General features: G+C 40.9%; 3 protein-coding genes across 3 annotated transcripts; 2 read left to right on the forward strand and 1 right to left on the reverse strand.

Annotated features, from left to right (window-relative positions):
• Window positions 1-897: 897 nt before the first annotated feature.
• wbp11 (WW domain binding protein 11) lies at window positions 898-6,226 on the forward strand. The gene is made up of 12 exons (XM_088343138.1): window positions 898-1,088; window positions 1,522-1,610; window positions 2,173-2,204; window positions 2,285-2,378; window positions 2,500-2,696; window positions 2,834-2,967; window positions 3,226-3,386; window positions 3,483-3,686; window positions 4,094-4,216; window positions 4,281-4,544; window positions 4,639-4,821; window positions 5,196-6,226. Exons 2-12 carry the CDS (start codon window positions 1,547-1,549, stop codon window positions 5,840-5,842), a joined length of 2,103 nt encoding a protein of 700 aa, XP_088199264.1. The 5' UTR covers window positions 898-1,088; window positions 1,522-1,546; the 3' UTR covers window positions 5,843-6,226.
• A 2,366-nt stretch (window positions 6,227-8,592) lies between these two features.
• ddx47 (DEAD (Asp-Glu-Ala-Asp) box polypeptide 47) lies at window positions 8,593-22,213 on the forward strand. Its single transcript, XM_088343149.1, has 12 exons — window positions 8,593-8,773; window positions 8,950-9,043; window positions 12,236-12,424; window positions 12,499-12,570; window positions 16,777-16,895; window positions 16,980-17,051; window positions 17,113-17,229; window positions 17,345-17,491; window positions 19,318-19,455; window positions 19,532-19,602; window positions 19,717-19,846; window positions 21,857-22,213. The coding sequence occupies exons 1-12, from the start codon at window positions 8,639-8,641 to the stop codon at window positions 22,031-22,033; spliced, it is 1,461 nt and encodes a 486-aa protein (XP_088199275.1). The 5' UTR covers window positions 8,593-8,638; the 3' UTR covers window positions 22,034-22,213.
• Window positions 13,507-15,659, reverse strand: LOC148374974 (general transcription factor II-I repeat domain-containing protein 2A-like). Its single transcript, XM_088352704.1, has 2 exons — window positions 15,120-15,659; window positions 13,507-14,957 (listed from the first exon to the last, which is right to left on the reverse strand). The coding sequence occupies exons 1-2, from the start codon at window positions 15,352-15,354 to the stop codon at window positions 13,507-13,509; spliced, it is 1,686 nt and encodes a 561-aa protein (XP_088208830.1). The 5' UTR covers window positions 15,355-15,659.
• Window positions 22,214-25,327: the final 3,114 nt, after the last annotated feature.

A 25,327-nucleotide genomic window follows, 5' to 3' on the forward strand; every position in this document is an offset into this window, starting at 1 on the left:
GAAGTGATGTTTTGCCATTTCATGGCAGAGCACAACATACCTCCAAGGCTTATGAAAAACATGTCTCCCAGTCACAAGGCTGCAAAGGTTTGTATTTTCTGTTCCTGTTAAATAGCCTATTTGAAATTTAAAATACAAGCGTCAATGGTTGATATTGTGGTTTGGTTTACAAAATAGAAATGCCAAATAATTATTTCCTCCAAAATATATATTTATTTACAAATTTAAATTTAAAGTGTTATTAATGGATATTTTAGTTACGCTGATAACAAATGTTCCTGATTTTTTTGTTTTTGTTGTTTATTAAGAATATGTACAGAATGATATAACGTAACACATGTACAATATAACATGTTAAACTACATAAATAAACACGTCTGAAAAAAAATGGTGTAAGATTTTTTTGTATTTTGTAAGGGAAATTACGACAGTTTGTAAGGGCATGGAGGTTGACAGGTATGGAGTTGTCCCTAGTGAAGATAAAAAATGCAGAAAATGAATGGATGGATGGACGGAATACAAGCCTTATAATGAAGCCAACACGTACTGCATGCATCTACAGGTATATTCATGGAAAAACATTTAGATGAGTGCGTCATGTTTTTCCTACCAAAAAAAAATGAAAAGGAGTCAATGAGCCACTAGAAGGCGTCAAAGAGCCGCATGCGGCTCCAGGCTCTGTTGCCATTGCAGTCTGTTTAACAAAATATGTCTCAGACTATTATTACCAAATGTAAAGATGAAACTCTTTTTATCGGGCTCATTTTTTAAACTATCACACAAACAGATGAATTTGATCTACATTTATAAAAACTCGGACGCTTCGTTGCAACATTGCTGTTTTATTTTTGTAACGTCAGATGAGCTACTGTACTTCCAAAACCCCAAGGAGAAGAGATCTGCTTCCGGTTTAGCGTGTAGCTCTTGTGTGGTTCTAACATGGCGACCGGCTAACTACATGTCGTCGGGATCTATTCAGTCAACTGGGCTGTCGTTTATGTTTCATGGCTTAAAGGAAATATTTTTTTAACCTTGAAACCCGAATTCGAATTCGGGTGTATTAACGTAATATCTGTTTTCTCTACAAGGTAATGGTGATTTGTGTGTGTTTGTGTTCTCGTGCCTTTGGAAGCTAATGTGGCCCCAGACATGAATGCAGGCTAATGTTAGCTTGTCTGCTAATTCCAATATCGTTGATGTGATCGACTTTCTATAAATTAAACCAGTCTTTTGGCTACATGCTCTGCTTTTTAATTTTCCTGCACACTCCATAAATGATGTTGTATTCTGCCATTTGTAAAACATAAACCACACGTTCATGTTTTTACTGTATTCACTATTAACTACAATACAAGAGAGGAATGTCGTTAATTTTAATTTTGGATTACTGAGCAACTAGTATTTAAAGTGGACATGGTTGTACAATGTAAACCCCTCTTCTGCATATTGAACATTAGAATGCATATTCTTTAAAACTGTTCGTTTCACATGCCACCCTTAACAGAAGTCTGTGTTTTATAGCGAAGGGTAGGCAGCATCAATCACAATGGGGCGACGTTCAACTTCCTCCACCAAGAGTGGGAAATTCATGAACCCCACAGATCAAGCCAGTAAGTAGAATTTTTATTTTTGCATTGTCTTTGCAGGGGTGTCAAACTCATTTTAACTCGGGGGGCACATGATGGAACAAACATTTTCTTGGGAGCCGGACTAGTAGATTAGAAAGATAAAAAGAGAGAAAGAAATGGGAGAAAGAGGGGGGGGGAGTAGAGCGATAGAGCATTAGAAAAAGGAGATACAGAGTGAGAGAGGCAGAAAGAGAGAAAGAATGAAAGAGAAGATGAAGAGGAGAAAGAAAAGAGAACAGGGGGAAAGAGCAAAAGAAAGCAAAAAGACACAGAAAGAGGAACAAAGAAAGAAAAAGAGGGATAGAGTGAAATAGAGAACGGGAGGAGAGAGAATAAGAGCTATAATACAAGTACAGCCTTTGTGAGAGGCACCTGGCTTTGACAATATCAATTGGGCATATTTCAACCAGCAGCTCATTTTTCTCTTGCGCTTTTCAAAACATCTCGTGGGCCAGATTAAACCCCCTAGTGGGCCGCCTGTTTGACACCCCTGGTCTTTTGTAATCAGAAAGTTATGATGCATTACATTTTACGTTTTTAACAGGAAAAGAGGCAAGGAAAAGGGAACTTAAAAAGGTATTTTATTGCTTTAATGTGTTTTGATTTTTTTTTATGCATTATTTATTTTTCATTACTGTTATCAATTTATCCAATAGAATAAAAAGCAGAGAATGATGGTGAGAGCAGCGGTGCTCAAGATGAAGGACCCAAGACAGATAATCAGAGACATGGAGAAATTGGATGAAATGGGTAAAAGACTGAATTAGTACCTGTTACTTCTATTTGTAAGACTAGTTTGGTTCTAAACTAATCTATGTTCATTGTATTCATTCAAATTCAAAGTAATTGGGATCTTTATTCTTTCCAATAGAGTTCAACCCAGTCCAGCAGCCCTTGCTGAACGAGAAGGTGCTTAGAGATAAGCGGAAGAAGCTGCGAGAGACATTTGAACGTATAGTTCGTCTGTATGAGCGGGAGAACCCTGAAACCTACAAGGATCTGCGAAAACTAGAATTGGATTACGAGAGTAAACGGGGCCAGCTTGCGCTCTATTTCGATTCTGTAAAGGTTTGTACTTTTAGCCTTAGGACGAGAAGATTATTTACCCTTACTTGGGCCAAAATGCAGCAAGTGGCCCATTATGGTTTCCTCAAGATGTCTTATATCTTCATTTACATAAACACTTATTATTTTCGTTCTTGCAGAATGCAGAATCAGTTGAAGTTGACAGCATTCCTTTACCAGATATGCCCCATGCGCCGTCCAATATCCACATTCAGGACATCCCTCTACCAGGGGCTCAGCCTCCTTCTATACTAAAGAAGGGCTCCTTCTTTGGGTAAGCACTAAGCTTTAGAAAAATATCTGGATTTGACATTATTTTATTTGTTCAGACTGCAGAATTGAACAGTGAAGGTAGAAGCCTCATAATATGCTTGTATATTTTGACTCGTGTCACACTTAATTGTCAAAGTGGTTGTACACTGCTAATGTTACATGAGCTTCCAGCATTCCACAAAACACTCGCTGATTATGTCCATACCCTAAAGAGAAAAACAAATCAAGTTTGTTAAACTTCTATTTATGTGCCCCACAGTAAACCGCCTTTCTTACCTGCACCGGTCATGCCAATATTGCCACCTGTTCCACGTTTACCTCCTGGGAAGAAACCCCCTGGACCTCCACCTGGGCCTCCACCACCTCAAGTTTTGGCGATGTATGGTATTCCTTCTCGGCGGCCTTATGCTACTGATGCCGGTAACGCTTACATTATTTTGTTTTATTAAGTGTTTTTGATTTTATCCTTTACACAGCGAAATTTAATTGATTTTCCTTTTTTTTTTGTCTGAATAGAGCCCTCAATTCCTGGCTTAGACAGGGCTTCGACAGACTTGGGAAGAGATCAAGACAGTGGAAGTGAGAGTGATAGGGAAGATCAGGATGAAGATGACAGTGACTCCGAGGACGACAGTGGTGATGAGCGGGATGAAGACGGTGACTCGAGAAAGGGAGACAGGCGGGATAAGAGAGCTGAGGAGGGAAGTGAAAGACAGGCTGGTGAGAATTTAAGATTTGAGCCTGCTGTAATTACTTTTACTATGTATATACAGTAACATTAAATGTCTGATATGAGTAAACTAAAAGAATACCCAGATGGAAATGGAAATGTTGTTACTGTTTTGCTTGAGTTATCGAAAACAAACTTAACTCTCGGGATAGTAAGTCATGTATAATTATAATTCATAATTTACACTCTTCTAATTTTCCTCTTGCTGAGGTTTTGAGTTTTTCCTTGCCGGCATGATGGTTTAAGATCAGGAGATGGTGAACTTTTAACCTGTAAGACATGATTATTAAGGACTGTACAAATAAATGTGACTTGACTTCTGGGATATCTCAAATTGTTGCAACTGCTTTTGTGTCCTGACTCTAATGTCAACTTTATATTTACCTCTGTCCGCTAGGTCGCAGTGTTCGTTTTGCAGATTTGCCATCAGATGCATCCAGTGAGGAAATTATGAAAAAGAAGTCTGGAAAGAAGTCTAAGGCCATCACACCTCTGCAGGCGATGATGTTAAGGATGGCAGGTTTGTGTAATGAACCTTTGGGGATGTCATTCCCTCAGTCACTTTACCTATTTTCTGTGTATAGGTCAGTCTATTCCTGAAGAGGATGAAGAAGTTGAGGAAGGTTACTCGGATGAATCAGATAGTTCTGAGGGAGAGGACAAGGGTGAATCGGTGGAACCATCCCAATCGGCTCCTGTTCAGCGCCCCCCTCCAAGTGGGCCAGTGGGACAGCCCCCACCCTTGCAGGCTCCACCTATGACTGGGCCTCCCCTTATGGGTCCACCACCAGCTCCACCAATAAGGCCACCTGGTCCACCATCAGGGCCACCTCCTGGCCCTCCACCAGGTCGGATAAGAAACTTATTTATCATCATGGCAGTCAGCAGAGAAAGCACGTTTACAAACACATCCAACACTTATTCATTGCATTTTGTGATTAGGAGCTCCGCCGTTCTTAAGGCCATTGGGTATACCTGGCATGAGGGCTCCGATTCCTCGTCTTTTACCCCCTGGACCTCCACCCAGTCGCCCGCCCGGTCCACCTCCTGGTCCCCCTCCTGGTCTTCCTCCAGGCCCTCCACCGCGAGGACCTCCTCCCCGTCTTCCACCCCCTGCACCACCTGGTAAGAATATGGCTGCAGAGACAGTAAATTCAGGCAAACTTACCTTTACCTTGTAGAGAAAACAGATATTACGTTAATACACCCGAATTCGAATTCGGGTTTCAAGGTTAAAAAAATATTTCCTTTAAGCCATGAAACATAAACGACAGCCCAGTTGACTGAATAGATCCCGACGACATGTAGTTAGCCGGTCGCCATGTTAGAACCACACAAGAGCTACACGCTAAACCGGAAGCAGATTTGTTGTTAGAGGAACTTGAACCCCTGTAGTGATTCAAACTAATTCTCTCAGGAAACCTTGATTGACGCATTTTTAAAGGAGTAAGGATCATTTGTAGAAAGTATTCAATTCTTGTTTTGTTTTTTTGTCGCAGGTATCCCACCCCCTCCCCCAAGAGCAGGAGGTCCCCCTCGCCCCTTGGCGCCACCTCTTGGCCTCTTTCCACCACCTCTCGGCGGAAACGTGCTTAGTGCTCCTCCCAGTCTTGTTCAGCGGCAAAAAGGTCCAGGATCCAACCAGGACGGCTCTCAAAGCAGCATGCCTCCACCACCAATGTCAATGCGTGCCAATGTCATGCAATTACCCCCACCCCCAGGGACTGCTGCAGCCTCCGCTGTCAGCCACCTCCACGCGGCCACTATTGAAAAACGGGCCAACCTCACCTCTGTGGCCGGAGCAGGAGCTCTGGGAGCCGGTGCTGGTGCCACCATCTCTGCTAAACCACAAATCATCAATCCGAAAGCAGAGGTCACACGGTTTGTGCCCACTGCTCTCAGAGTGCGAAGGGACAAGAGTGGACCAGCGCCAGGGCCGGCCATCGGTCCGCTGGACAAAAGTAGTGTTGGGGGTAGGAGGGGTGATGATGGGATGGCAAGTGGCCATGGTCACAAGCTTCACTCTGTTACTTCTTCCATGGGTATGTCTCACCCAGCTCCGATTGGGGCTGTGGTTCAGCCCAGCATGAAAACCAAGGACCAGGCGTATGAAGCCTTTATGAGAGAAATGGAGGGTCTCCTTTGATCCACACCATGTTTAAACTGAAGCATTTTTTGTTTAAGTGCAACATAGTAACGTAGTGTTCTTCAAAGCTATACTGAATTGATGGCTCTTATTGAGAAAACAAGACTACTATGGTTTAAGTAATGGTCTTATGGTTTTTCATTTAATCTGGAATTTACATGTAAAACAACTTGTTCACAAATGGTGTAGTTTGCAGCATCAGAAAACTGTTTGATCATTTGAAATTTTTCACTTTGCTGTTATTTACTTCTGTAATCTGCTCCCTGGATTAAAGTTCTTTTTTTACTTTTTATCATGCTCCAATGCAGGAATTTGTTTTTCATTCCACTGACAACGAAAACTCAACTGTTTAACATGTATCTAAATAAACACTTGAAGATTGTACTTGTCTGTGTGATATGAGCAAATGCATTATTTGTAGGTGTTGGGCTTTTACATTTATTTTCTAGATTGAAATTGCATAGATCATATACTGCAGGCATCATCTCAGATGGCTTTGGAAACCAGATAATGAAACACCCAAATATGCTGTTACGTCCATTATTGTTTCTACATAAGGTCACTTTTCCATAAAACATCTTAGCAAAAGAAACATGTTTATTTTAGTAAAAAGTAAAGCCTTTCTTAGCCAGAAAAAAACTAATGTTATTGTGTTTATCTAGTTTGAGAAAACAAAAGTTCTCTACCGTTTTTGCCAACTAATAGACTTAAAAGTGGTCCATAATGCTGAAATACTGGTTGTACATACAAGTGTATTCTGTTATTAATTTCCTATATGTTTGTTATTTATATTGTATAAGCGACCTGTGTAATATTTGACCACTAGTTGGCACTGTAATTTTTCTTGCAACCTAAAACAAATGATACAAAGCACAAGAAAGATTACAAACTACAGAGACTCAACATGACCGAAATGCAACATTTGTCTTTTCAATTTTTTTTGCCCAGCCGTTCACAAGTTTTTTTTTTTATGGCTGGGGTACCTTAAGCAGCAACATAAGGGAGAGTGGGGTAAAATGTGGCAATTTTTATTTAAAGTGCTTTTAAGACAAGGGAATTACAGGAATGCCTGCAACTAAAATATGTACATATAGTTTAAACTGTGCATCCCCGGGAGCAAACACTTTGGATCTTAAATTAACGGTTTGAGAAATAAAGCTTTAGAACAAAAAGTGGTTTTGTGGCACAACTTGCCCCCAGTGAGGGGTAAGCTCTGCCATTAGTAAGAATACAGTGGGATAAATTGTGCCTTTGATAACAAGGAAAAAGATCATTATAATCTCACGAAAATAATGCTATATAAAAGCAAGCCAAATTCAATGCAAAAGTACATGTTTAATGTTAATTTAAAGTTTTAACATCATCAAAAGTCAATGTGCCCAAACAAGGCCTAGTGCGACATGAACACATGCTCAGAACAAAATGAAAATAAAAGATTCAGCCAGCTAATGGACATTCCACTTGTCAATGCTGCAGGGGAATGTAAACATGTGCTCTCTTCTGGCTGTACCACCAACTTTTTGTGACGGTGGCAGCCATTCTCTTCTGAGCTACTGGAGAGCACTTTTTGGGGGTGTTAGGTTGGTTTCAGAATCCCCTTATTTTCACTTGTTTCTTCTCTCTGCTCTGTGTCTTCTCCGGGCCATCTTCTGCCTCATCAATTGTAGTGGATCTTTTGAGCTATTGTACACGGCCATTTTCTTCTTGGTTTGAATTGCAGGTTTCAGAGCCCTTTTCTTCTCTCTTTAATGATTTTATTTTTCCTGTCAAGCCTTTTTATCTTTTTTTTCTTCGTGAGCATTCTTCAACTCCTATTTATCGGGAGAGTCAGTCACAATTCTTGTATTCACTTTCTTTCTAACAATTCTGTTCCTTCTTTCTGTGTATTTTGGCAAGGGAAGAGTGGCTTCTGTAGACACATAACACAAGTGAGCAGAACAACCAGATTCGTCACTTGATATGGCACAACTTAACCCCGGTTCTTTGGCACAAATTACCCCAAGCCTACCATTTTGATAAAAATGCATCCCCTAGCTTTTTTGAGCTGCTAGCATCATGCAAACTCCTCATCCATCTTCTCCATGTGTCCAAACCAATCAAGTCTTCTCTCATCCACATACTTGCTCAGTTCCGCTTCTACTCCAGTTCTGTCTCTCACAACTTTATTTCTAAATCTATCGAATCTTGTCGCTCCTAACATACTCCTCGAACACTTAATTTCAAAAACATTTAATTTCCTTCTCAAATCTGCATTCTGGCTCCAAGCCTCTGCACCAAACAGTCGGCACAATTACACTCTCATGCATTCCTCTCTTAATATCCATACTCATACTCTTGTTAGTCATCACTCTCCTCACAGCACCCAAAACCTTGCTTTCTTGATTCACTCCGTGCAATATCTCACACTCCATTCCACCAACTGCAGCCACAACCCAAGTACCTAAAGCTTTCAACTTCTTCCAGCACCTGTCCATTCAATCTTATTTACAACGCCATGCCCAATCACATGAACACTTCATCACCTTAATCTTCCCAACATTCACACATAACTTAAGCCTATCACACACTTTTCCAAACTCTATTACCAACCTTCTCATTTTTTCCCTCAGAATCAACCACAAGCGCCGTGTCATCTGAAAACAACAACTGATTTACCCGCCACACCAATCCAATAATCTTGAACGGTTTCCCAGATTGCAAATTTAAAAAAAAACTCAAATTCCCATGATTCATCAGTCTTCCGCATCTGCGCACTTTAGCCTTCGAATGCACGTTTGTTAAACAGGGGCAAAAAGCATGGCGGACGTCGGTGGGGAGAGCTCTGAGCAAAAAACTATTACAGCCAAGCTCGAAGACACGAGCAGCGACGCCGATCATCCAAACGACCACAGCGGTGAAAGTCAGAATGTGGTTCAAACATTCCGCGACTTGGTAAGTTTGAGCTGGTCTCCTGCGTGACAGATAACAACCGCGTCTGAGAGACTAAATACGATCTTAATACTGCTTTCGGTCATTCTACTCTGTAGTGGATTTCTAAATATCTTTGCAGCTAAACAAATGTACAAGTTACTTTAAAGTGTTCACTTTAATCGATATTATTTTAATAGGGCGTCACTGACGTACTGTGTGAGGCGTGCGACCTGCTGGGATGGAAGAGTCCAACAAAGATTCAGATTGAAGCTATACCAATGGCCCTGCAAGGTAAAACTTCCCCAAACTGGGAAATTATGTTTCCTGATGTAGTCCTGCATAGTTGTTAATGTTTTATATTTGACGAATTGTGAATGAAATGAATATGTTACCATACTAGTCAACCTTAGTCAATTAGTCCACTTACTAATGATTGCAATCCCCTTTATTGGGCAAAAAACTCTCACAGACTTTGTAGCAGAAAATAATGAATATTTAGTGTACCGTAACTCATTCAATCCCAGACTCTTTTAATGCCACTGGGAGTCGGTGCCAGCCAACTTTTGCCATTTTGAATCATTTTTGAAGGGCTACAAGAAAAACGTAGTTTTGTAGCTACATAGGCCCAGGACATATCAAATCACTTATCTAGTACGCGGTAGTTGAACATTGCTAAGTTTTTAAAAAATATTCGTTCCCAAGAAATCTTCTGAGAAAAAAACTTATTTTTTTGTGTAAGGATGCATTTCAAGCAGAACTTTTACTTAGTTGTTTATTTCTGGTGACGAGGAGGCGCTGAGATCAGCGAGGGCTAACCTGAACCGTGCTATCAGGCTAGCAAAGCGATCGCACAGTCAAAAAATCCAGGACCGTTTCACAACCAACACCAGGGATATGTGTAATGGCATTCAGGCCATCACCAGATACAAGCCAACCACCGCCCCAGTGCAGGACACTAGCATGGACTTTCTGAATGACCTCAACAACTTCTTTGGGAGGTTCGAGGCACAAAATGGCGCCCCTGCAGCGAAAGCGGTTCCACATCAGGACGAAAGAGCACTCCTGGACTCAACTGACGTGAGGAAGACCCTGAGAAGGGTCAACACACGGAAGGCTCCAGGCCCGGACAAATTCCAGGGCGGGTCCTTAGGGAGTGCGCCGATCAGCTGGCTTGTGTACTAACAGACATTTTCAACACCTCGCTAGACCAAGCCACGGTACCATCATGCTTCAAGATTGCCACCATCATCCCAGTGCCAAATAACCCCCAGATCTTATCATTCAACGATTACCGGCCCGTTGCACTGACTCCCATCATAATGAAGTGCTTTGAGAGACTGGTTAAAGAGCACATCACCTCCAGTCTCCCCTCCTCACTCGACCCCTTTCAGTTTGCCTACCGGACAAACCGCTCCACCGGGGATGCCATCTCCTCTGCGCATCACCTGAGCCTGACACACCTAGAGGAGAAGAATACCCATGTGCGGATGCTGTTCCTGGACTTCAGTTCAGCATTCAACACTATCATCACACAACACCTGGTAGACAAAATGAGACTCCTGGGTTTCAACACCCCCCTGTGGAACTGGCTGCTGGACTTCCTCACTGACAGACCCCAGTCAGTGCGGATTGGTCAGAACATCTCCGATGTAATCACCCTCAGCACGGGCTCCCCCCCAAGGCTGTGTCCTGAGCCCCTTGCTGTTCACCCTGATGACACACGACTGCGTCCCTAGGTCAGCCACAAACCACATCGTGAAGTTTCCGGACGACACAACAGTGGTGGGCCTCATCAGGGACGACAACGACCTGGCCTACAGAGAGGAGGTGGAGCAGTTGGTGGGCTGGTGCAGGGACAACAGCCTGGTCCTGAATGTTGACAAAACTAAAGAGATCATTATCGACTTCAGAAAAAAACAGCCCAACCATGCCCCACTTCTCATTAACAACAAGGCTGTGGAGGTTGTCATTAGCATCAAGTTCCTAGGGGTGCACATCACAAACAAACTCACCTGGTCCGTGAACACTGCATCACTGGTGAAGAGGGCACAGCAGCGCCTGTACTTCCTGCGGAGGATGAGGAGAGCCCACCTGCCCCCACCCTCCCTCATCACATTCTACAGGGGCACCATAGAGAGTATCCTGACCAGCTGTATCTCTGTGTGGTGTGGTGTGGAGGCTGCAGCGCTTCCGACTGGGGTAGTGTGAGGAGGGTGACGAGGACAGCAGAGAAAATCATCGGGACGTCTCTTCCCCCCCATTCAGAACATTGGCCAGAAGCGCTGCCTATCCCAAGCTAAGAACATTATCATGGACTGTTCACTCTGCTAGCCTCTGGGAAGAGGTACTGCAGTGTGCGGTGCAGGACCACCAGGTTCCACAATAGTCCTGTCCCCCTGGCCATTAGACTGTTAAATGGTCAATCAAACACATAGTAAATCTAAACTGCTGCTAATCTGTACATCTGTTGGTTTTGTTTGACTTTTTTGCACTACTGGAAGTTCTTTATAGCTAGCCACTCCTTGCACATCTGTTTCTCTGCACTATTATACTTGCAGTGTTATTGTTACTGTTTACCTGACTTGTTTACCTGACTGCCCATTTTGCACATCTGGTTAGCTGCTCCTCTTGCACTATTTGCACTACTGTAAAATACTATACATAGCCATAATTATTTAGTATATTATTAGTACTCAATACAACATTTTATTTATATCTGTACATTCAAGGAAACTGTGCGTGTTAGATGTATCGACATTTCGTTCTGTATACACGTGTACTAGAATGACAAAGTAGATCTGAATCTGAATTTTTGCATTTGCGATACCTCCAATGTCGAAACAATGCTTTCCATAAACGCAAAAGTAGTTTGCTTGAAAAATAATTTTGTAGTAAGAACACTTACCTTATGCATGGACGAGGAAGTTTTCAGTGCCTGATGTTTCCCTTGACGTGATCACACAATGTCGGTCACCCTTTCATCCAACAGTGTCACCCCCCTCTACCCCAAAAATGATGCAAGGAGTTTGTCATCATTTTAGAAATTAAAAATCTTGTAGTGTTAACTGTCTTTACTCATCCATATATCTCAGCACTTGGGGACAACGCCTCAGAAAATTTGTGTTTACGTTATTGCACTGAATGAGTACAATCCTCCACCCTATTGAGCAATAACAACCTTTACAAACAAACGCGACACCTATTTGCTCACAGCAAGACCGACTATGTAGAATAATATCAAAGATCGCATTCAGTGTACAGCGACAATATTGTAATACTACGATGATGTTGTCTGCCACCAGTGATCTAAATTATCTGGATTAGAGATAAAATCATCTGCAGAGATCAGTCTAACAAAAAAAACTCGTTTTTCCCCTGTACAAAATTTGTTATACAGCGTACACAACATTAAATGTTCACAAAAGTATCCAATACAGGGAAAACGTATAACTTATCAGAAATGTGTTATCTTTCATCTTGAAGGAAAGGATGTCATTGGCTTGGCTGAGACCGGTTCAGGAAAAACTGCTGCTTTTGCTTTGCCCATCCTTCAATCACTGCTGGCCTCACCCCAGAGACTTCATACCCTCGTCCTCACTCCCACCAGGGAGTTAGCCTTTCAGATCTCAGAGCAGTTTGAGGCCCTTGGTTCAAGCATTGGAGTTATGTGTGGTAGGTGTCCTAGCTGTTAAACACAGGTAGTCATAAATGCACAAACAGTCTCAAACCAATGTCTTTTGTTGCAGTTGTTGTAGTTGGAGGAGTTGATATGATGTCCCAGTCTATGTTGTTGGCCAAGAAACCTCACATTGTTATTGGTAAGACAATCCTTTCTTTTGGAATAGGGCTGTAACTCCAACTCCCAAGCTCTCCTGTTCTGTGTCTCTGTCTCTCTCGCTGTCTCTCCCTGTTCTCTTTCCTTTCAGGACTATAAGGTGCACCCTTAAATCCCTTATTAGGGACATCAACGATTGTTCACAATTGCATAACATTGTGTGCAACGGAAATCCATCCCATATTTCCGCAAGAACGCCAGATCCTATTCCCCAGAATCACAATAGAGTCGACACATAAAAATACATTGGGTCTTATCTGGTTATGACGCTATTTTTAGTCACGGTACCTAATATTCTAGAGCAGGGGTCACCAACCTTTTTGAAACTGAGAGCTACTTCACGGTTACTGAATCATACGAAGGGCTACCAGTTTGATACGCTCTTCTGAAATAACAAATTTGCTCAGTTTGCCTTTAGTTATACATTATTTATAATGATTAGTAATACTCACCTATGTAAAGACACTGATCATGTTAATGATTTCTAACAATGATTATCAAAAATGACAACAAGGTGGGAAACAGATATCAATATTCAACACTTTATCTCTATTAATCACAGTATTTGTTACATTTTCAGATGATCACTTACATCACTACATTTTAGCAAAAAATATCCCATTTGCACAAGCCACTGACATGCCCTGTTAACAAATCATGAACTATGTTGCAACATGTTTCAAAAAGTTAACAATTATGTAATGTTAAACAAAATCAACTTACATATTTTTAAATATGTAATACATTTTTTATTTCACATTTTGAACTAATGGCCAAGTCTGTGTTATGTTTAACAAAATTATAACTTTTAAATGTCATGAACACACTTTTAAATTGAACACAATTCTTCAATATTTTAATTCAACTTTGCCATGGCACTACCATGTTGTCACTGACTACATCTGGTATCCGTCCTTGGTTAGTGGGAAGACTGGCATTGCATGCTGTTCACCAGTGTGTTGTAATCTGGTGTGTAACTTGACACTGCAACTGTGAGTGAGTCTCTCAGATGTGCATCAGTGAGGCGTGTTCTGTGTTTGTTTTTGATGAAGTTCATGTCAGAAAATGCTGATTCACAGAGATGGGTTGAGCCAAACAGGCTGGCAACCTTCATGGCTGCTGTGCATACTCCACTGTACTTCTCTGTGTCAACAAGGCGCCAAAAGTTTGGTGCAGCCTGGTAGGCTTTGAGATGGAGATCATTTTGCAATGTTATAATTTCAATCTCCACCTGTCCAGCATCCAAGTTGAACGTTGCACTTAACTGCTCAGCAAAGCATGTTGTGTCCCCATTCATGAAAGGGTTGGAAATGAAGAACACACATGGTTCAAGCTGATGAAGGTCACAAAACCTATTCTCAAACTCTTGCCCAAGTCTGTTTATTACTTCAATGTACTTTTCTGCCACTTTTTCAAATGTCTCAGATGCAGAAGCATTGTCTTTCAGCACTGACTGCACAGAGGGAAAGTGCAGAACTTTTTTTCTCTGTAAATCTGCAGAGAATGCATTCATTTTGGCTTTAAATGCATTTAAAGCACTTATCATATCGACAACAGTCTTACCTTTGCCTTGCAGCTGGCAGTTCAGGAGGTTTAATTTCCCAGTAATGTCCACCAAAAATGCAAGGTCAAGTGTCCACTCTGTGTCCTCTAGCAGTGAGACATCTTCGCCTTTGGACTGCATGAACTCTTTGATTTCACGCAAAAGAGACAAAAAACGATGCAAAACTCGTCCTCTGCTGAGCCATCTGATTTCTGTGTGTAGCAGTAGGTCCCCATATTCTGCTGACATCTCCTCTAATAGTACCTTGAAAATCCTGTGCTGCTTTGCTTTGGAGCGGATGTTGTTTATGATTTTCACAACGGGAGTCATCACGTGCCCAAAGCCGATCACTTTCGCACACAACGCCTGCTGGTGAATGATGCAATGGTAATGCAGAAATTTGGGGAAGTCTGGGTCACGTTTACAGTGAGCGATGAAACCTGTCTGTCGGCCGACCATAGCAGGAGCCCCGTCTGTTGTCACCGCTACCAGCTTTTCCAATGGCACCTTTTTCTGCACGAAAAACTCCTTCACCGTGTTATAAATGTCAACTCCTCTCGTAGTTGTCTTTAAGGGCAGTAGTGTCAGGAGTTCTTCTTTTGTGGAGAAATCATTAAACACCATCCGGATAAAAACCAATAACTGCGCTGTACTGCTGCTGTCCACGGACTCATCGCACTGGAGGCTAAACCACTTGCACTTCGCCAGATCCTGCTCCAACTGATCGACCAAGTTACTGGACATAGCTGATACTCGTCTTGCCATCGTAGATGCCCCCAGTTGGACGTCGGAAAGAGTGGAGATTAGGTCGCTTCCATTTTTCTCGTCTTTAAATACAGTGTTAGCAATTAATAACATCGCTTCTTTGACAACTTCTCCATCTGTAAATGCCTTTTTTTTCTTGATCAGAAAATGTGTAGCTCTAAACGAGGCTTCGGTTGCTTTTTGTGAGTTTTTGGCCGGCCTCGTAAAAAAAGACTGTTGCTTACCCAGAGCGGTCTTTAGCTCACGGGCTTTTTCTGCCCGTAGGGCGCTTGCAGGTGGATATTTATCATGGTAGCTTTTGTGACACGTATTGAAATGTCTCTCCACATTGTGCCGTTTTGCTGTCGCCACGGTCGTCCCGCAAATCAGACACACGCAGGTTTCTTTTACAGTCGTAAAAAAGAACTCCTCTTCCCATTCACTGTGAAAGAGATACGTTTTCTTTCTTTTTTCTGCCATGTTTTTGGGGTACGAAAGTGCATACAGCGCCCGCTAGCTTACTCTCCACATCCCACAAGCTCTACTTTACTGCCCATAGGTAAATATTGTGCGCGTTAACCTTAAAGTATTTTTAAGATAGTATTTTTTAAATCTATATACATACAAGTGTGATTAAAAAAATAATAGCAACAGAACAAAATTAATTTTTAGACGCAGCTCTCTATGAGATGTGCTATTTTTGGAACAGGCCCGCGGGCGACTCATGTGGTCCTTGCGGGCGACCGGGTGCCCGCGGGCACCGTGTTGGTGACACCTGTTCTAGAGAAATGTGAAAGCAGAAAGTGATTAATAATCCAATTTTCTTGCTTAAACTAAGCATGGTTGCGACAAACGTTTTAAATACGTACGGCCATGCGGTAACGTCTTTCTAGACGACCAAATTACTTACAAGAGTGTCTTTTTCTTAATCTTGTTCAAAATCTTGTGCACTTCATGAAGACTTTGCAAGTCGGCAATACAATGTTGTATTTCAGTAGTACCGCAGACTTGTTTCATGTCCTGACTATATTCTCGCGGCCCAATAATTACATCAACAATTTGGTACCATGACTAAAAATAGTGTGATAATGAGATAAAAGCCAATGTCTCTTGATTAGGATATGGCTTGCACCCCACTACGATTTGGGTTTGATTCCCGTTGCATCCAATGCTATGCCATTGTGATCAGTGACATAATCCGACTGATAAATCTATGCACAAATATGGTACTTTTTAAACTTTTGTGCAACCCTATTCCGGATTGTAGTTTTTGTTCCATGAGGCTTTATATATGAAAAATATATCACAAACACCATTTTTTTGGCAGTTACAGTTAAATCATACATCAAAATCATATTACATTTTCTCATTCAGTGGGAACCATGTATGGGAAACTTGTCATCGAAAAAAATGTAGAACTTTTTGTCATTTGCAATAGTGGGGTATAACTGAAATGAAAAAGACAATCAGAATAATAAGAAATATAAAAACATTCTAACCCGATCTTAATTCTCACCCTTGCCATTATCACTGTTAAGATTGTATTATATTACTAAAATATTAATTTAAAACTTAATGCACACATAAAGCACATCTAACTCTGTCAATTAAAACAGGGCTTTAGTGAACATCACAGTTGCAAAAATGGGGAAAAATGTTGAATTTGTACTAAATAAGATCAATAATACATTCAGAGATGCACCTTGTTTATTTAGCTTTACGCCAAATATGCTGTTTCTTTTAATGCTTTTGTCCTTATTTTTATTCAAAAGGACATGAATCATTCTTAAACGGGATATATTTGAGTCTCAATTTGCTTTTGTGGGCTTTAAAAAAAAAGTGAGTCTAACTTTACTCTAGAACTATTCTTATCTGCATCACGTTTAGTATATCTTTTTCCAGCAACACCAGGTCGACTTATGGATCACTTGGAGAACACAAAAGGCTTCAACCTGCGAGCGCTAAAGTTTCTTGTCATGGATGAGGCGGACCGAATCCTCAACATGGATTTTGAGACTGAGGTGGGTCCTCTCAGCTGAATTGCTTGTTCTTTTCAGCAATGCAAATTCAGCTGCATGCTGGTTTCACTTGTAATCTTTTCCCAGGTTAATAAAATCCTCAAACTGATTCCCAGGGAGAGACGCACCTTCCTTTTCTCTGCAACCATGACTAAAAAGGTATTTGTAAACATTGATTGTCGCACAATACCTTATTGATGAGCCTTTGGAATGTCTTTAGGTCCACAAACTAGAAAGGGCTGCACTAAAAGACCCAGTCAAGTGTGCTGTTTCTACCAAATACACCACAGTGGAGAAACTGCAGCAGTATTATATATTCATACCATCCAAGTACAAGGTTAGCACACTTTCTAATCTAGAAATTCCAGTTTTCTGGAAATTTTCACTAGACTTGTTTAGGTGACATTATTGATGACTAACATGCATTATGGTTGTGCTTTTGCATGTTGCAGGATTGTTATCTTGTGTCTATCCTGAATGAACTGGCAGGCAACTCTTTCATTATTTTCTGTAGCACTTGCAACAATGCACAGCGGGTGGCGCTCTTGTTGAGAAACCTTGGCATAACTGCCATCCCTCTTCATGGTCAGATGAGTCAGGTATTCAGAGCATCACATTGTGCTACATTGATTGCTTACATTCTTCTAAAGTGGTTTTCAACTGGTCCTATTTCAGGTTACCACTATTTCACCCTGATTTTAAGCCACAACCCTAAAGAAAATATTCACTTCTCAGGTTTATTGAACAAAAGGATTGTGCAGTTTAAACCATAGAGAGTAGTAGAATTCACATGTCTTTATTGTAATTGATATCAACATTGTATAGAATAGAATAGAATATACCTTTATTGTCATTGTTACAAATGGGCTAACATATTGTGACAACGAAATTGGGCATGACACTCCAGTTTTACACATAGTGAGGGTATGAGCAAGAAGATAAAGGAACAGAGAAGATAATGTTATAAAACAAGGGGAATATGGCTATAGTTATAATTTACATGGTATTTACACAACAATGTCAGCATGTGGGATGTTACATACAGGGTTGTCGTGATAACGTTGTATCGTAACGGTTGTGCAATATTGCATTTGGTGCAAAGTCATCATGGTGCAAAAATAGTCCGCATATACATTGGTGCAAGCATAGACATCATAGTGCAAAAAAAGGAAATGGTCAGACATTGTGCAATTTGAGCATTAAACGTAGTGCAGTCGACATGTGCAAGAACAAGACTTGAGTAACATTATATTCGTATGAGGTAGTGTTGGCACGAGTTTTCAGTTTTTGTGCGGTGTCTGTTGAGCAGTGAACAAACATAGTGCAGACAGCATGTACGTGAGTACCATTTTACATACGTGTGAGGTATTTTTTTTTTTTTTTTTTTTTTTTTTTTTTTTTTTTGCAACAGTTTTCAGTTGTTTGTGCGGTGTCTGTTTAGGGTGGTAATGGCTGTGGGGAAGAAACTGTATGCAGCGAGATTAGAAATTGCACTCCAGGGTAAAGACTTAAAAGAGAAGAAAGGATAAAAGATTATTTGGATGAATGGGCAAGAAATAATAATAGCCACAATGTTGTGCTTAGAAAAACTGTCCCAAGTTATAATGCGATCAAAAAGAAAAGTGCATTGTAACAATAGTGCAATAAAAAATTAGTGTAGTAAGAATCTCATCTCATCAGCCGTACCGCTTATCCTCATTAGGGTCGCGGGGGAGGCTGGAGCCCATCCCAGCCATCTCCGGGCAGGGGACACCCTGAACTGGTTGCCAGCCAATCGCAGAATGTTTATATTAAATTATTATATTCCCTGTAATGCTCAATTATCTGGATTTTTAAAGAAATCCAAAATGCATCACTTCTGTGGCTGTGTTTTCATATTAAAATTCACATCTCAAATACTGTTTCTGCGTTTGGCCTACAGGTTTAAAATACTTAATCGTTCTTTTTCTGTAGTGTGAAATGCCGGCTGTCAACTTGCATTTGTAGGGAATTATTGCCATCTACTGTTAAGGAGTCTAAAGGACATTCTTTTAATTAGCATTATTTGGCCAACCGGTCCACCAGTTGAAAAAAAACACAGTGTTGGATTAGGGGTCTCCAACCATTTTGAAGCTGAGCGTTACTTTTTTTTCTAATGAGCGCAACCAAAAATAACCACTTATCATGCTATTATGTTATGTTATTAGCAGGTTAATTAATGAAAGTAGAGTCAAACAGACCCATTCAACTACTGCAAAAATAATTTACAAGAAAATCACACTGACTCGGCACTGGTGAGCTATTTTCAGAATCCATCCTCGGGCTATTGAGCGTTCCATGGGCACCACGTTGGCCACCCCTGTTCTTCACTGATTATATTTATTTTCTGTGATAATTTATTTTGTTTTGTATTCTTTTTAATACCTCTGTTTCCTACTCTGTTCAGAATAAACGTCTCGGGGCGCTCAATAAATTCAAAGCCAAGTCGCGGTCAGTGCTGCTTGCAACCGATGTAGCATCCAGAGGGCTCGACATTCCACACGTTGATTGTGTTATCAATTACGACATCCCCACACACTCCAAGGTAATGAGCAGGCAATCTTGCTCCGTGTTTTTTTTTACCCTGATTCTATTTATTTATTATTTGTTTACCCACACAGGACTACATCCACAGAGTTGGGCGCACAGCCAGAGCGGGGCGCTCGGGGAAGTCGATCACGTTTGTCACTCAGTAAGCACTTTCTGTTTCAGTCAAAATCTTTCCTCATTTAAACTAGGTCACTCACCTGCCATGTACTCGTTAAAGGTTATTGTACTCCAGTTATTTGAGCTTTTCCCCCTTCAGGTATGATGTGGAGCTTTTCCAGAGAATTGAAAGCCTCATAGGAAAGAAACTTCCTGCCTTCCCCACCAACGAGGAGGAGGTGATGATGTTGGTGGAGAGGGTCAGCGAGGCGCAGCGCTTTGCCAGGCTGGTGAGTCAGCGCTGTTGCATAAATGTAAAATGTGTTTATGAGCGTGCATTTAGTTTTTATGTGCAATATTATAAAGGCTTGATTTTAAATTTGGTGTGAGTCGTATGTAGCTTTGATTATGCAACTAGCCTTCTCCCTGTGTGGACTTTGAATGAAATGAAATGAAGAATTGAATGGCATATTCACAGTATTCACGGTTTAAGCTTATGCTTCATTCTGCTTTTCGGACATGCTACATAAATATTGTTTTGTTTTTTTCTCTTGACTTATGTTCTGAATAAAAATTTCATTTGATTAAAAAAAAAAAAGAAACAGTAGCAGTTGTACAGGACATTATGCTCATGAATGCTGTAGATGGAAGTACAGAGTCGGTAATGGCTTCTGGGAAGAAACTGTTCCAAAGGGCAGCAGGTCAAAGAGCTGGGCACCTTGATGTAAGCTGTCCTTAATGATGTTTTCGGCCCTGCTAGGGCACCGTGTAGAGTAAATGTCAGGGAAAGGAGGGGGCTTTGCATGTTCTCATGGTCCCTGAGCGGGTTTTCACAGGGCACTTCCAGTGTTTCCTATAGAATTTTGTGAGACCCCGGTGGGTGGACATTTTAGCAGGATCCGGGGGCATGTCTGGGGCGTGGCCCCCATAGATTAAAAAAAAAAAAAGATATATAATTTATTTTTCACATACAAAAATGGTTGTACACCCTCACAATTTGAAATGATCCAAAAACATAATGCATGGGAAAAAGGTATAAGTTCACTGGTATCTTAATGTAAATTAGTGTTGGGAATTCCGGCTCTTAAAAGACCCAGTCAGCTTAGTTCCCAAACGGCTCTGAGGATTTTTTGTTGCTTTACATGCAAATGGTCTGCATTTATATAGTGCTTTTCAAGTCAATGAAGCGCTTTACTATGCGCTTTACACCTTCCCTTTTACACAGCCACACTATCTGATAGCTGTGTCAGCCTTACAAGGCAACTACTTGCTCATTGGGGATTTTAGTGTCTTGCCCAAGCACACTTAGACTATAACGGAGGTGCCGGGAACCGAACCTGCGGCCTCTTGTGCATTAAATTAATGAATACAAAAAAATATTATACTAATATATTACACTAGCCTTTATGTTTTTCACTTTACTGTGAACTTTTTACTCAACTTTTTTATACTAAGGAACTTTTAAGTCAAGCAACACAGAATCCCTGAAATCCAAACCACGCAACAATATTAAAATTAGAAATATTCACTTTTTAATGCTATAAAACATGTTTAATACAAGAACTTAACTATTTACAATTCAACTAAAAACTAATGTTGACTAAATTCACCGAAGCTCTGAAAAAACACCCAAAAATATATATTAAAATGTTCATGACGAAAATATCATTAGTCTAATAATTAGAATGAGCATTTAGGAACACGCAGTTCACTAAAAACTTTGGTGTATATATATATAATTTTTTTTTAATTTTTTTTTTGGTGATAGGAATGAGGGGAGAGGTGTAAAAGAATAGTGGGATTTTTGGACGCGTTCTAAGGAATGGGCAAGGGGACCTGTATGATGCGGCAGGGGTAAACCAGTGAAAGATGACAGGCCCTGCTTTTGAACAGAAGAGTGTGTTGTGTCACCCTGACCCGAGTGACATGGCCGCTTTCTAGTGTCATCTGGAGGGACTAAGGCACAACCAACTCCGGTGCCGAGGTGCCTAACCTGTTTGGGTGTTTGGACATTTGGGTTGGCCATGGTCCAAAAAATGTTTGTGTGTGTTTTTTGCTATTTTTTTTCCCTTTTTTTATTTTCTTATTGTATGTGTTTGTCTTGCTGTCGGTCACCCCTCTTGAAGGATATGACCAAGGTAGATATATAGATGAACACAAAGTGCTAAACTACAAGGATCATTTTCCTGCGTTGACTCCTTTTTTTAAATTTGATTTTGTCCTCCGTATTGTAATTTCTCCTGAACCATTCCTCTGCTCACTGTGCTGCTGCTACAGTCACCTCCTTTTTCTGCTTTCAGGAAATGAAGGAACAGGGCGAGAAAAGGAAGAGACCCAAAGATCGAGCTGAGGATGATGATGACACAGAGCAGGCTAGCGGAGTGAGAAAGAAGGTGAAAGGAGGCCCGGGTGCCGAGCGAGGAGGCGGCAAGAAGAGAGGCGGCGCTGCCTGGAGAGGCAGACGCAGGGGCCGCTGACTTCAATCATGACTGTACAGAACCAAAACATTAAATGTATTTTTATGCCTAAGTAGATCATGATTGTACTCATTTTATATGTTTTTTTCCCCTTGAGTATACATTACTATTTAATTACGTTGTAGGATGGCTTTTTTGTTGTTCAACTTTTCAATTCGTTGTTAAATTCTTTCACTCAAAGCTTTGTGTAAAAAGTTGTCTTTTCGTACTCACAAGCAAGCTTTTGCTCTGACATACACTGCTAACTTTTGCTGTTATTGTGCTTGTCTTGTAATTATACATTTTAAAGATGGTAGGGCAAAATCATAATCCTTTTGTAGGTTAATCGGTAGAGCTTAAATGATGAGCGGGGATTTTTTTTTTTTTTTATGCGTGCATGCCATCCTTTGTTTTAAGCGTTAATATGACGAGGCAGATAAGTACTGATATGCAACGCAAACACTCTTAATAATGTTCCATTGTTTACATTTTGCTCTGTGATTGACTGGCAACTAGTTTAAAGTGTCCCCTGTTTACTGACCCAAGATAGCCGGGAGAAGCATCAGCACATACGATCCTAGTTGAGGATAAGCGGTGCAGAAAATGGATGGATGTTTAGATTCTCAAAGTTCTCAAGAGATATCAATGATACATCAGCGCTGAGTTGTCCTTGCTGCTGCTTCGTAGGTGTCACATCAAGATTTGGTGACTCCGATTTTAAAAATAAATCTTACACCTCTCCTGCAACAGTTGGTCAGGTTTTCTGTGGTAAATTGTCCAATACTTCTCTAATGTTCGCAAAACAAAGTGGCTGGATATGAGTGCTTGTCTACTCGCTTTACGGTATCGTCAAAACGCATGTTCTTCCACAAGATGGCAGAGGACACCAACTGTTGCATTTCACAAGAAAAAACGCACCCCAACAGTATTAAAACGCTTGCTGGAAATGCAAAGAAAACCACAGCACCAACAATATACTTTTTAAATATCAATTACAGTTAGGGTGACCTACTTGTAAAAGTTAGTGGTCATATCTAAACCTCTTCCCTATTTTGTTGGGTAGACACAAAAAGACACGCGCATCCGGAAAGTATTCACAGCGCTTCACTTTTTCCACATTTTGTTATGTTACAGCCTCATTCCAAATTTTATTAATTTAATCTCTTATCTCAAAATTCTACACGAAATATTCCATTATGACGATGTGAAAGTTTCCTTTTTTTAAATTTATTAAAAATAGAAAACTAAGAAATCACATTTACATAAGTATTCACAGCCTTTGCGTAATACTTTGTTGATCCACCTTTGACAGCAAATACAGCCTCAAGTCTTTTTGAATATGATCCCACAAGTTTAGCACACCTATCTTCTTTGCAATAAGTCTCAAGCTCAATCAGGTTGGATGGGAGACGTTTGTGCACAGCCATTTTAAGATATCTCCAGAGATTTTCGATCGGATTCAAGTCTGGACTCTGGCTGGGCCACTCCAGGACATTTACGGAGTGGTTCTGAAGCCAATCTTTTGAGATCTTGGCTGTGTGCTTTGGGTCGTTGTCCTGCTGAAAAATGAACCTTCGCCCTAGCCTGAGGTCAAGAGCGCTCTGGAGCAGGTTTTCATCCAGGATATCTCTATATAGATAGATAGATACTTTATTCATCCCCGAATGGAAATTCACATTTCCAGCAGCATCCCTGAGCTGAGAACAATACAATAATAAAGCAAAAAGAATACAATATACAAATACCCAATGTGACGTGCAAATGCCCACTGTAGCGTGTTATATAGAATAACTAAATAGTGCTACGGAGAATACATATTGCAATATATTGCTGCATTCATTTTTCCTTCTATCCTGACTAGTCTGCCAGTTCCTGCTGCTGAAAAACATCCCCACAGTATGATGCTGCCACCACCAGGCTTCACTGTAGAGATGATATTGGCCTGGTGATGAGCGTTGCTTGGTTTTCTCCAAACATGGCGCCTGGCATTCACACCAAAGAGTTCAATCTTTGTCTCATCAGACCAGAGAAATTGGTTTCTCGTGGTCTGAGAGTCATTCAGGTGCTTTTTGGCAGATCCAAGACGGGCTTCCATGTTCCTTTTACTAAGGAGTGGCTTTCGTCTGGCCACTCTACCATACAGGCCTGATTGGTGGATTGCTGCAGAGATGGTTGTCCTTCTGGAAGGCTCTCCTCTTTCCACAGAGGAACGCTGGAGCTCTGACAGAGTGACCATCGGGTTCTTGGTCACCTCCCTGACTAAGGCCCTTCTTCCCCGATCGCTCAGTTTAGAAGGCCAGCCAGCTCTAGGAAGAGTCCTGGTGGTTCCAAATGTCTTCCATTTACGAATAATGGAGGCCACTGTGCTCATTGGGACCTTCAAAGCAGCAGAAATGTTTCTGTATCCTTCCCCAGATTTGTGCCTCAAGACAATCCTGTCTCGCAGGTCTACAGACAGTTCTTTTGACTTAATGCCTGGTGTTTGTGCTCTGACATGCACACTCAACTGTGGTACCTTATATAGACAGGTGTGTGCCTTTCCAAATCATGTCCAATCAACTGAATTTACTGCAGGTGGACTCCAATTAAGCTGTAGAAAGATCTCAAGGATGATCAGTGGAAAAAAGATGCCCCTGAGCTCAATTTTGAGCTTCATGGCAAAGGCTGTGAATACTTATGTAAATGTGATTTCTTAGTTTTCTATTTTTAATAAATTTAAAAAAAAGTAAAAAAAAAAAAAAACGTTTTCACATTGTCATAATGGAGTATTTTGTGTAGAATTTTGAGATAAAAAATTAAATTAATACAATTTGGAATGAGGCTGTAACATAACAAAATGTGGAAAAAGTGAAGCGCTGTGATTACTTTCCGGATGCACTGTATATATATATATATATATATATATATATATATATATATACTACACAAGTTTGCAGTCTCTTAGACATGTTCATTCTTTGACAAAAACAAACTATTTTTGGGGGGAATCTGATTGATCCAAAAAAAGGATGATTTTTCATGGAAAACTATTGTCTGGATGACCCCAAACTTTTCAACGGCAGTGTATATATAAACTCAAATTTCAAAAAAAAACACTATCGCAGAGTTTGTTTGTTCTCCCCGTGCACATTCCAAAAACATGCATTTCAGGTGGATTGGCCAGTCCAAATTGTTCCTAGGTGTGAATGAGCGAGCGAGTTGTCTGTCCCTGTGTGCCCTGCGATTGGCTGGCAACCAGTTCAGGGTGTCCCCTGCCCACTGCCCGATGATTGCTGGGATGGGCTCCAGCCCCCCCCCCCATCTTTCTTGGGGTAT

Source organism: Urocampus carinirostris, chromosome 1 (genome assembly GCF_059441175.1).
Source record: "Urocampus carinirostris isolate Australia breed hairy pipefish chromosome 1, RoL_Ucar_1.0, whole genome shotgun sequence".
Lineage (NCBI taxonomy): Eukaryota > Metazoa > Chordata > Actinopteri > Syngnathiformes > Syngnathidae > Urocampus > Urocampus carinirostris.